Source organism: Cetorhinus maximus, chromosome 1 (genome assembly GCF_964194155.1).
Source record: "Cetorhinus maximus chromosome 1, sCetMax3.hap1.1, whole genome shotgun sequence".
Taxonomy (NCBI): Eukaryota; Metazoa; Chordata; class Chondrichthyes; order Lamniformes; family Cetorhinidae; genus Cetorhinus; species Cetorhinus maximus.
The window spans coordinates 106,876,679-106,889,471 of record NC_135879.1 but is presented as its reverse complement, the minus strand read 5'-3'; the positions used below and the strand labels follow the sequence as shown (position 1 = coordinate 106,889,471).

General features: G+C 40.4%; 1 protein-coding gene across 1 annotated transcript in view; it reads right to left on the bottom strand.

The window, feature by feature from the left end:
- Window positions 1-8,249, bottom strand: part of LOC144682589 (ADP-ribosyl cyclase/cyclic ADP-ribose hydrolase 1-like) — a 52,516-nt gene extending 44,267 nt beyond the window's left edge. The window contains exon 1 of the mRNA XM_078545060.1: window positions 7,407-8,249. Coding sequence (XP_078401186.1) covers window positions 7,407-7,437 — 31 coding nt within the window. The 5' untranslated portion in view covers window positions 7,438-8,249. The remainder of the gene's footprint in view (window positions 1-7,406) is intronic.
- Window positions 8,250-12,793: the final 4,544 nt, after the last annotated feature.

The following is a 12,793-nucleotide window of genomic DNA, read 5'->3' as shown; positions in this document are numbered from 1 at the left end:
TTTAGATTCCTGGGACACTGGGACTGGCTCTGGGGGAGATGGCACCTGTACAAGTCGGATGGGTTGCACCTGAACAGAGCTAGGACTGAGTTCCTTGTGGGGCGTTTTGCTAGTGTTATTGGGTGGACTTTAAACTAACTCAGGAGGGGTGTGGGAATCAAGAAAAAATATTAGAGAGGAATACCAGGGTGCACAAAATACTGAGAGGGGCAGATAGCACTAGTATAGAGAATAGTAAGTTAACAGGTGAAGTCGGGGTGAGGGAGAAAGTAACGAAATCTAAAGCAGGGTTACTATGTATGTATGTGAATGCACAGAGTATGGTAAATAAGATTGGGGAGTTACAGGCGCAGATTGCCATGTGGAAATGTGATGTTGTGGTGATAACAGAGACCTGGCTCAAGGAAGGACAGGACTGCGCATTAAATATTCCTGGGTGCAAGGTGTTCAGGAAAGATAGGTAAGGAAGAAAAGGAGGAGGGGTGGTGGAATTGGTTAAGGAGAGCATTGCAGTGCTGGAAAAAAAGGATATCCCAGAGGCTTCAAGGACAGAATTAATTTGGCTCGAGCTAAGGAACAAAAAGGGTGCAATTGCAGTGCTTGGTGTAGTCTTTAGACCGTCAACTTGTGAGAAGGATGTAGAAGGACAAATCTGCAGGGAAATTGCAGAGAGATGCAGGCAATAGAGAGTAGTTATAATGGGGGACTTTAATTACCTGAATGTAGACTGGGACAGTGGTAGTGTAAAGGGCAGGGAGGGGCAGTAGTTCCTAGATTATGTTCAGGAGAATTTTCTACAGCAGTTTGTGTCCAATTCAACAAGAAAAGACACACTGTCGGATCTGTCTCTTGGAAATGAGGCTTCTCGAGGCATATAAATAGCAATTCCATGGGTGTTAAAACATGCAAGCATGCTTTTATGCTTCCGGTTCTTTCCTGCAGCCTCCTATAGTGCATCACCTTCTCCTTCTAGAAAGAGGGAATTGTGTCAGTGAGTGTCCTGCAATATGTTTGAGTGATGTGGCTGTCAAAGTTGAATAGTTGCCACTGTGTACAAGTTCAGAGTTTTGAGTGTGAGGCCTCTGACAATGCTAAGTGTATGTGGGTGAGGTAAAGCATATAAAAGGTAGGATTGAGTCCTGATTGATAAGAGATTTTTGGTGGGTGAGTGATGGAGGTGTAGTGAATTGAACACTGGCTCACTTGTGGAGGTGGTAGAATGTGTCATTTGAAGATGAGCCCATTCACCTTGATATCTCTGAGATCATTAAACTTCTTCCTGTACTGCATCCATGTTCTTGGTGCAATACTCCTAGCATTGATCTCTGGCACTTTTTCTTCCTAATTCCTCTTGAGAATGTGTCTGGAAGGCCTCCTGCCTCCTTATGGATACATGACACCTCTCATCTGTTCCATCTCTTCAATTGAACACCTCTAGCGCACGATTAGAAAACATTCCGTACACTCTTATGTGGTCAACCATCCTTCTCACTTTCACAGGAGGGATTCAACAACAACAACAACCAACTAGTATTTATTTTTTATCTTTACCATCGCAAGATGCTTTATAAGCAATAAGAAACAACATTTGATTCCACATCACATAAGGTGAAATTGAACCAAAAGCTTGATCAAGGACATAGGTTTTGAAGGGCATTGCAAAGGAGGAAAGAGAGAAGGAGAGATTTAAGGAGGGAGTTCCAGGGCTTAGGGTGCTGACAGTTGAAGGCATGGCCACCAATTGTAGAACAATTCAAAATAGCCAAGAGGCCAAGATTGGCAGAGTGCAGAAATCGCAGGCTTTGGAATGGGGCTGGGGTGACGGGGGACTGTAAGGCTGAATGAGATCATTCCTAGCGTCTATTCTAGCCACAATGCATCTTCTCTACAAGGAGTGCAGGTTAACTTTAAATAGCACTGGCGCAATATCGGGCACTCTGCTTATGTGTACAATTGATGAACAGCAGAAGGGATACTGGCTACATAGAGCAATCATTAAATAGCAAGCAACACCAATTTAACATTGCACCAACATCACAAAGAATGAGCTCCAATTAATCACAATTCATGCGCCTGTTTTCAGGGATTTTGTGTTTATTGCTGGCACATATAAAATTGATGACTTGTTGATATTGAAATGGTCTTTAAAACAAATGGTATATGAACAAATGTGTAAGATACTCTTCCAACAGTTGCAATAAGGTGCTTTGACTAAATGGTTGATTTAATTTTATATAATGGGTGTTGTCATGAAGCTATTAATGTATATAACGTTATTGAAAATTATTTTTTTTTAAATACAGGGTTAGTCTGTGGGTGTGTCTTAATTGGATTAAAGCCAGCTAGTCTGGGTGATTTGATGTATACTAGTTTTGAGATGTAAGAGAAGTAGAGTGTATTTGTATTTTGTTCAATAGAGCATTCAAGAAGGGAAGTGAAATCTGGCACCTAGCTAGCAGAGACCAAGCAATGTTTATATTACTAATAAAATTGGTACTATGAAAGGGGTTTTAGTGTTAGAAGGGGTGGAGTTCAAAGGGACTGGTGATACAATAAGAATTTACATTCAATGAGATGTGCTGGGTATAACCAATAGCAGTTTTGTGTGTGCAGGACAGAGACAATGTAAGATCAAAGCCTGTAAGCCTACCACCATGTCTGCAAAGGAACCAAAGTGAACAGAACCTCATTTTGAATTTGTAAGGTGAAAATGCTTTGCCTGGTGTCTGCTTAAAGTCTATGGGTTGTTGTTGCATTATGGAGATTAGTTTGGGAATTTGTTAAAAGTTATGATAGTAGTAATTTGTAGTATTTGTACATATATTTAACTTGTATAAATTAATAAATGCTCATGTAGTTTGATATTAAACCTCTCGAGAACTGGTGCTCTGATTCCTGAATTTATAACTGCATCTCAAACATACTGCTTAAAAAAATAGGTTATGACAGCTGTTTAAAGTTTCCTTCTGGGATTTTTAAAAAACTCAGCTTTACCAACTGCTGGGTCATAACAATGTCTATAACAATGCTTTAAACTGGGGATCTAAGTGATCACCAAATATTTTACTGAAGCATTATGACTATATTTTAATGTATGCTTATGTACAATAATTTATACAAATTCTGATATTTGTAACAGTATTTGATGACACAGAAGAATGAGCAAAAGCTAGAGTTATGATCAAACCACATTAGAGCAATTTAATAAATAGAAAAAATAATTTCCCTGAGTTTCTCTCCTTAATATTTTGGTTCTGAGCCTCACGCTGTACAATTTTACAGGTAGTAGAAACCAAATTATAAATAGATAAGAGAGCACAAAATGGATTGTACTTAATTCATATGACAAAATGACATTCCACTTTCTGTAGCTTTTACTTTGACATAAATCAGAACCAATACAAATTACACATGAATTAACAGGCAAATGATTACCTCAACCTAAGCATATGACATTTCAAAGCAAAAATAAAGTCATTACACTCATGCTAATGCCATTTATACATATGCAATACTTTGGACTACTTTTATTAACCAGTGTCAATCATGTATGTATCTCCCTATGAATGTAGGATAGTGTCCCCATTATAGTAATAATAAGACTTGCATTTATATAGCATCCTTCATGACGCCCAGACATTTCAAAGCATTTTACAGTCAATCTCTCCTCTTTTCCATTTCTTCAACCAAACACCTCCAGCGCATGATTAAAAACCTTTTGTACACTGTCTTCCATGGTCAACCATTCTTCTCATTTTTGCAGGAGAGATTCAATAACAACTAGTATTTATTTTATACCTTTAACATAATAAAACATCCCAAGATGCTTTATAAGCAATAGAAAACAACATTTGATGCTACATCACATAAGATGATATTAAATTGTAGTCACTGCCCTAATGTAGGAAACACGGCAGCTACTTTGGACACAGTAAGCTCCCACAAACAGCAATATGATAATGACTGATAATTTATTTTGTGATGCCAATTGAAGGATAAATATTAGCCGGCACACTGGGAATAACTCCCCTGCTCTTCTTCAAAATAGGCATGGGATATTTTATGGCTACCTGAGAGGGCAGAAGGGACCCAGTTTAATGTCTCAGTACTGCACTAGAGTGTCAGCCTTCACTTTTGTTCTCAAGTCCTGGAGCAGGACTTGAACCCCGGACCTTCTAACTCAGGAGAGATTGTTACCAACTGAGCCACAGCTGACACTATTCTATCCTATTGAAGAGAAGATGCATTGTGGCTGGAATAGATGCTAGGAATTATGCCATTCAGCCTTACAGCATCCCCCCACCTCCATCCCAAAGGCTGAGATTTCTGCACTCCGCAAATCTTGGCCTCTTGACTATTTTGAATTGTTCCACCATTGGCCGCTGTGCCTTCAGCTGCCAGCAACCTAAGCCCTGGTACTCCCTCCTTAAAACTCTCCTCCTCTCTTTCCTCCTTTGCAACGCTCCTTAAAACCTTTGTCCTTGATCAAGCTTTTAGTTGTGGGATTCTATTTTGAGATTTTAGCAGGTGAAGAATATTGTACATGGAACTACCTACACTCACCTTAATGCATTGATTTTTCTTTCAATATTAATAGTAGAGTCAAAGTGCCCACACAAATGCAATTAACACATTTTCCATGGCTTGAAAAATGTACACTTTTTTTGAATTAACAATATGGAGAGAGAGAGAGAGAGAGAATAAGTGTTTCTCACTTTGCTCTGCTGTTTCTAACTCCTGAATCTCAAATTAAATGCTCCCTAAAATAGATGTTGAACATTTACACCGACGCTGGGCAACAATCATTCATACCAAGTTCTGGCAATCAAATTCAAAAGTTCTGCCATAAATTTGTAACAAAAAAATCCCAAACTAATGGTGTTAGAAATGTGATTTTGACTGAATAAAGCTAAGCACTAAAACTTGAATCACAGAATCACAGTGCAGATGAGGCCCTTTGGCCCATCAAGTCTGTACTGACACATGAGAAACACCTGACCTATCTACTAAATCCCATTTACCAGTACTTGGCCCATAGCCTTGAATGTTATGACATACCAAGTGCTCATCTAGGTACTTTTTAAAGGATGTGAGGCAACTCGCCTCCACCACCCTCCCACACAGTGCATTCCAGGCTGTCACCACTCTCTGCGTAAAATCGTTTTTCCTCACATCCCCCCTAAACCTGCTGCCCTTCACTTTGAACTTGTGCCCCCTTGTGACTGACCCTTCAACTAAAGGGAACAGCTGCTCCCTATCCACCCTGTCCATGCCCCTCATAATCTTGTACACCTCAATCAGGTCGTCCCTCAGTCTTCTCTGCTCCAACAAAAACAACCCAAGTTTATCCAACCTCTCTTCATAACTTAAATGTTTCATCCTAGGCAACATCCTGGTGAATCTCCTCTGCACCCCCTCCAGTGCAATCACATCCTTCCTATAATGTGGCGATCAGAACTGCACACAGTACTCCAGCTGTAGCCTCATGAAGGATCTATACAACTCCAACGTGACCTCCCTACTTTTGTAATCTATGCCTCGATTGATAAAGACAAGTGTCGCATATGCCTTTTTCACCTCCCCATTAACATGCCCCTCTGCCTTCAGAGATCTATGGACATGCACGCCAAGGTCCCTTTGTTCCTCAGAACTTCCTAGTGTCATGCCATTCATTGAATACTTCCTTGTCAAATTACTCCTACCAAAGTGTATCACCTCACACTTTTCAGGGTTAAATTCCATCTGCCACTTATCTGCCCATTTGGCCATCCCGTCTATATCTTCCTGTAGCCCAAGACACTCAACCTCACGGTTAACCACCCAGCCAATCTTTGTGTCATGCGCAAACTTACTAATCCTACCCCCTACATAGTCATCTATGTCGTTTATATAAATGACAAATAATAGGGGACTGAGCACAGATCCCTGCGGTACACCACTGGACACTGACTTCCAGTCACTAAAGCATCCTTCTGTCATCACCCTCTGCCTCCCACAACTAAGCCAATTTTGAATCCACCTTATCAAATTACCCTGTATCCCATGTGCATTTGCCTTCTTTATAAGTCTCCCATGTGGGACCTTGTCAAAGGCTTTGTTGAAATCCATATAAACTACATCAACTGCATTACCCTCATCTACACACCTGGTCACCTCCTCAAAAAATTCAATCAAATTTGTTAGGCATGACCTCCCTCTGACAAAGCCATGCTGACTATCCTTGATCAAACCTTGCCTCTCCAAGTGGAGATAGATTCTCTCCTTCAGAACTTTCTCCAATAGTTTCCCTACCACTGACATGAGACTCACTAGCCTGTAGTTCCCTGACTTATCTCTACAACCCTTCTTAAATAGCGGAACCACATTAGCTGTTCTCCAGTCCTCTGACACCTCCCCCGTGGCCAGAGAGGAATTAAAAATTTGGTCAGAGCCCCTGCGATATCTTCCTTTGCCTCCCTCAGCAGCCTGGGACACAAATCATCCAGATCTGGAGATTTATCCACTTTTAAGCCTGCCAACACCTCCAATACCTTGTCACTCCCTATATCAATTTGCTTAAGAACCTCGCAGTCTCTCTCCCCAAGTTCGATACCTTCATCCTCATTCTCTTGGGTGAAGACGGATGTGAAGTATTCATTCAACACTCTGGCGAGGTCCTCTGGCTCCACCCATAGATTGCCCCCTTGGTCCCTTATGGGCCCTACTCTTTCCCTGGTTATCCTCTTCCCATTGATATACTTATAGAATATCTTGGGATTTTCCCTACTTTTACCAGCCAGAGCTTTCTCATATCCCCTCTTTGCTCTCTGAGTTGTTTTCTTAAGCTCCACCCTGCACTTTCTGTACTCCACTCATGCCTCTGCTGATTTGCTTCCCTTGTACCAGCTAAAAGCCTCTCTTTTCCTTCTCATCGTAACCTGAATATCTCTGGCCATCCATGGTTCTCTGAGCTTGTTACTACTTCCTATCACCCTAGAGGGAACATGTTGAGCCTGTACCCTCCCCATTTCCTTTTTGAACACCCCCCACTGTTCCTCTGTAGATTTCCTCACAAGTAGCTGTTCCCAGTCTACGTTGGCCAGATCCTGCCTTATTTTACTAAAATCCAGTCTCCCCAATTCAAAACATTTTTTTGCAACTTGCTGATTTCTTTGTCCATAACAAACTTAAACTGTCAAATGCTTGAATGTTTGTGCTGTTTTTATATACAACACCTCCATGGTAGCATTTCGCAACAGGGCTTAGTCATAAGTTGGAACTATGGGTCGAAACCATTGAATAAGATATAATTGACATAGTTTGCTCTTCTGAGTGAGTAACAGTTACAAACCAAATGAGTAGGATTTGGAGAAAAACCAATTTATTACAGGCATTACCACAGGCGTTATCTACTGAGTTGCTTTTACCTGTAAGATGCAGACTATTCAGAAAATACATTTTCAAGCTGTAGTTTCTTCCTCGATACTGGATCAGTGCTGAAAGCTGCACCCCTCTTTGACATTTCCGTGGTTTAAAAGCTTTGCAAACTCCTCCCCTGATTGTACGTAAGCACAATCAAGAACCAATCATAATTAAAGGGATGGGCAAATTAAACAGAATATCTTTGAATTGCTTGACAATTATGACCTAGAGCACCCAAGCAAAAACACAAAGATTAGAATCAAAAAAGGTTAATCAACACTTTAAGATAACAAACTCTTAAAAGAATTAGTTAATGTATCACAAATTTATAATAACTTTAGGTTGTTCAACCGGTCACACCAAGTTTCTACTAGTTTTCTTCCGAGCAGATTTTATTTTTGTTAAATTTTAATTCTATTTACTCTTCCTTTTCTAAACCTGCAAGACAACTGTAGCTGTCAATATCCCTTAATACTATTTGTCAAGAACCACATTGGGTGAATGCTGCAGAACAAGATCTTCATAAAAGTCAGCCAGTAAGGAAGTCTCAATCATGCCTTTTATAGCAACAGGCCAAGCTCTCAGAATCACAGAAACACAGAATGTTATGGCGCAGAAGGAGACCATTCAGCCCATCGTGTCTGCACTGGTTCTCCAAATGAGCATTATTGTGTCATTCTCCTGCTTTTCCCTGTAATCCTTGCACACTGTTTCTATTTAAATGATCATCTAAAGCCCTCTTGAATGCCTTGATTGAACCTGCCTGCACCACATTCCAGGCAGTGCATTCCAGGCCTGAACCCACTCATATGAAAAAGTTTTTTCTCACGTCACATTTGCTTCTATTGCAAATCATTTTAAATCTGTGCCCTCTTGTTCTTGGTCCTTTTATGAGTGGGAACAGTTTCTCCCTATCTACTCTGTCCAGCCCTTCATGTTTTTGAACATCTCTATTAAATCTCCTCTTAGCCTTCTCCTCTTCATGGAGAACAGTCCCAACTTCTACAATCTATCTTCATAACTGAAGTTTCTCATTCCTGGAACCATTCTTGCAAACCTCTTCTGCACTCTCTCCAATGCGTTCACATCCTTCTTATGCATGTACACGTACGGTTTATTTTCATAATGTATCATACATTTTTAGGGATTGGTTTTAAGCTGGCAAAATCCCCATTAAAGGGGTGTTAAAGGCCTCAAGGTTAGGAAAGTAAACTTACTGCACCATTAATGCCCCCCTGGGCCCACAAAAATATTCTGGGCTGGTGCAACCCTGGGAATTCTCCCTTTTACAATCATAACCCACTCTAACCCTTTCCCCCCACCTTCCCTCCCCTCCCACCAGTCTCCTCAGACTTTACTCACTGTCAACCTGGCTACCTGAGGTCAGTTTTAATGCAATGTGCTGTCTTGGGACTTCTGCTTAACCCACAACATTTGTTGGTTTCATTTAATAAAGGCTGGGGCCTCAAAATGGCTTGGCCTCTCACCCCTGCAATGGTTGGAATGCTGAGTTAATCAGTAAAGTTGACGCCTTACTCTCTACTAAGTTATATACAGTTCAGTACCTCTGCCTTGGACTTGCAGCTTTAATGTAGCACGGACTGTCCTGACTGTTTACAGACTGACCATGTCCTTGTTTGTATCTTTCATATTCCAGTGGACTCAGTCTAGCAGCAAAACCAGCTTTGAATTTCTCTTTGCTGTTTTTATACAGAATGGGCAGCATGGGATCATTGAATAAAACAGCACAGAAGTCCATTCAACCCATTGTGCCAGTGCAGGCTCTTTGAAAAAAACTATCTAATTTATCTTGCTTACCTTCCTCATAGCCTTACCAGAATTTCAAAACTTGGGTAATTCTGGTAATTGGAAGGTTTAATTAGTAGTAGAAGGTTTATTAATAGTAGTAAAACTTATTAGATTGACTGATGAGTATTTCCTATTTATCTTAATTTCAATTGGGTAAGTAGAACATTTATTGAAATAATAAGTACGTAAGCACAGGCAGAGTCTAGTGACATTAATTAAAATTGAATCAGTAAATAATTAATTAATTAAACATCATAAAGATGGCAGGCAGGTGATGTGTGGCAGCTGCAGAATGTGGGATCTCATGGACACCTGTATGATCCAAGACAAACACGTCTGCAATAAATATCTGCATCTGGAGGAACATCAGCTCAGAGTCATTGAGCTGGAGGCTGAGCTGCAGATGCTGCAACACATCAAGGAGGGAGAAAGTTACCTGGACACTTTGTTTCAGGAGGTGGTCACACCCCTTAGGATGGGGACTTCTGATTTGGTCAGTGCTCATGGGGAGGAGGGTGTGACTGCGAGCAAGGCAGCTAAAGAGATTGATAAGGTAGATGTGGAGGAGTCTCAACCTTTGCAATTGTTCAATAGGTTCGAGGTTCTTGCACCCTGTGCTGGTGAAATGGGGACTGCAGGGTGGATAAGCAAACTGGCCATGGCACCACAGTGCAGGGAGTCAATCAAGTTGGAGGAGTTAATAGGAATGTAGTGATAGTCAGAGAGAGTATAGTGAGGGGTTTCAACACAGTTCGATTCAGCTGAACTTGAGTCCAGAAAGCTGTGTTGCCTGCCTGGTGTCAAGGTTTGGGACATCTGCTCTGGTCTGGAAAGGAATTTGCAGTGAGAGGGGAAGGATCCAGTTGTTGTGATCTGTGTAGGTACCAATGACATAGGTAGGACTAGGAAAGAAGTTCTGCTTAGAGAGTATGAGTAACTAGGAGGTAAATCAAAAAGCAGAACATCAAAGGTAATAATCTCTGGATTATTACCTGAGCCAAGCTGAATATTTCCCTCTCCACAATCATGATCCACCCCAACATCCCTCTCTCCTTGGCCTCCCCAGGCTTTATTTACTGTCAACCTGACAGCTTGCAGGCTGTCCAAGGTCATTTTGAATCCAATCTGCTGCATCAGGACTTCTGTTTGATCCACAGAACTTGGCAGTATCATTTAATAAAGACCGGGGCCTCAAAATGGTTTGGCCTCTTCATCCCTGCAATGGTTGGACTGCTGGCTCGTGCTGCAGAGTTGGTTGCTCAATCAATAAAATTGGTTCCTTTCTCTTTGCGAAGTTATATACAGTTTAGTAACCTCTGCTTTGGACCTGAAGGCTCAATTGGTGTAGGGTGAATAAGATTAGAGGGTTAAATGTGTGGATTAAAGGTTGGTGTGGGAGAAATGGATTTTGATTCATGGGGCACTGGCACCTGTAATGGGGAAAGCAGGAGTGTTGGGACAATGTTCACCTGAACCTTGCTGGGACCAGTGTTCTGCTGAGTTGTATAGCTAGGGTGATAAAGATGGCTTTAAACTAAATAGTAGGGGTGAGAGATTACGTGAGGGAAGATATGATGAATTAAGGAGAGAAGAGAGAGCAAGAGGGCAAGGTAGCGCTAAGGGAAATGATAATCAGAGTATGGCAGGGAGGGACAGAGCATGAAAAATTAAGGGCATGCCAGCAAATAAGGCTAGAGATTGTAAAAATAATAAGAGAAAATTGAAGGCACTTTATCTGAGTGCACGTAGCATTCACAACAAAGTCGATGAATTGACAGTGCAAATAAAAGTAAACAGATATGATCTAATTGCCATTACAGAAACATGGCTGCAGAATGACCAAAGCTGGGAACTGAATATTCAAGGGTATTCAATATTTAGGAAGAGTAGGCAAAATGGAAAAGGAGATGGGGTAGCACTGTTAATAAAGGGTGGGGTCAGTACGTTAGTGAAAGAGGATCTTAGATTAGAAGATCCAAGATGTAGAATCAGTTTGTATGGAGCTAAGAAACAGCATGGGACAGCAAACACTGATAGCGGTTGAGGTGTTGCTAAAGGCCACCAAACAGTAGTGGTAATGTATGGCACGGTATAAATCAGGAAATTAGTGGGGCATGTAACAAGACTAATATAGTATTCATTGTGGACTTCAACATACATATAGACTGGGTAAACATAATCAGCACTAATGCTGTGGAGGACAAATTTCTGGAATGTATACAAGATGTTTGAGGAACCAAGTAGAAAATGGGCTATTTTAGATCTAGTATTGCATGATGAGAAAGGGCTAATTAGTAATCTTGTTGCAAAGGAGCCTTTAGGGAATAATGACCATAATATGATAGAATTTCACATTAAGTTTGAAAGTGAAGTTCAATTTGAAACTAGGGTCTTTAAATAATAAGAGAGAATTAAAGGCACTTTATCTGGGTGCATGCAACAGTCGCAAATAGGTCAATGAATTGACAGCATAAATAGAAGTAAACAGATATGATCTAATTGCCATTACAGAGACATGGCTGCAGAATTACCAAGGCTGTGAACTGAATATTCAAGGGTATTCAATATTTAGGAATGATAGGCAAAATGGAAAAGGAGGTGGGGTGGCGCTGTTAATAAAGGATGGGATCAGTACATTAGTGAGAGAGCATCTTAGATTGGAAGATCAAGATTTAAAATCTGTTTGTATGGGGCTAGGATACAGCACGGGGCAGCAAACACTGATAGGGGTTGCTATAGGCCACCAAACAATAGTGGTAATGTAGGGCACAGTATAAATCAGGAAATTAGTGGCACATGTAACAAGGGTAATATAGTATTCATTGTGGACTTCAATCTACATATAGACTGGGTAAACATAATTAGCACGAATGCTGTGGAGGACAAATTTCTGGAATGTATACAAGATGTTTGAGGAACCAACAAGAGAATGGGCTATTTTAGATCTAATATTGTGTGATGAGAATGGGCTAATTAGTAATTTCATTGAAAATGAGCCTTTAGGGAAAAATGACCATAATATGATATAATTTTACATTAAGTTTGAAAGTGATGAAGTTCAATTCGAAACTAGTCTTTAATCTAAACAAAGGAAAACATGAAAGTATGACAGGCAAGTTGGCTGTGATAGATTGGGAAACTACATCAAAAGGTATGATGGTAGATGGGTAATGACTAGCATTTAAAGAATTAACATGGTTTATAACATGGTTTATAAAACATTAAAATGGCTTATAACAAATTTACATTCCTTTGAGATACAAAACCCCAACAGGAAAAGTGATCCAACCATGGCTAATAAGAGAAATTAAAGATTATATGAGATCAAAGTAAGAAGCTTGTAAAGTTGCCAAAAAGTATTAAGACTGAGGATTGGTAGCATTTTAGAATTCAGCAAAGGAGAGCCAAGAAACTGATAAAGAAAGAGAAGGTAGAATATTAAAGTAATTAACTAGCGAGAAACATAAAAACGGACTGTAAAAGCTTCTATAGGTATATAAAAAGGAAAAGATTAGGAAAGACAAATGTGGGTCCATTACAGACAGGGACTGGAGAATTAATAATGGGGAATAAGGGCATGACA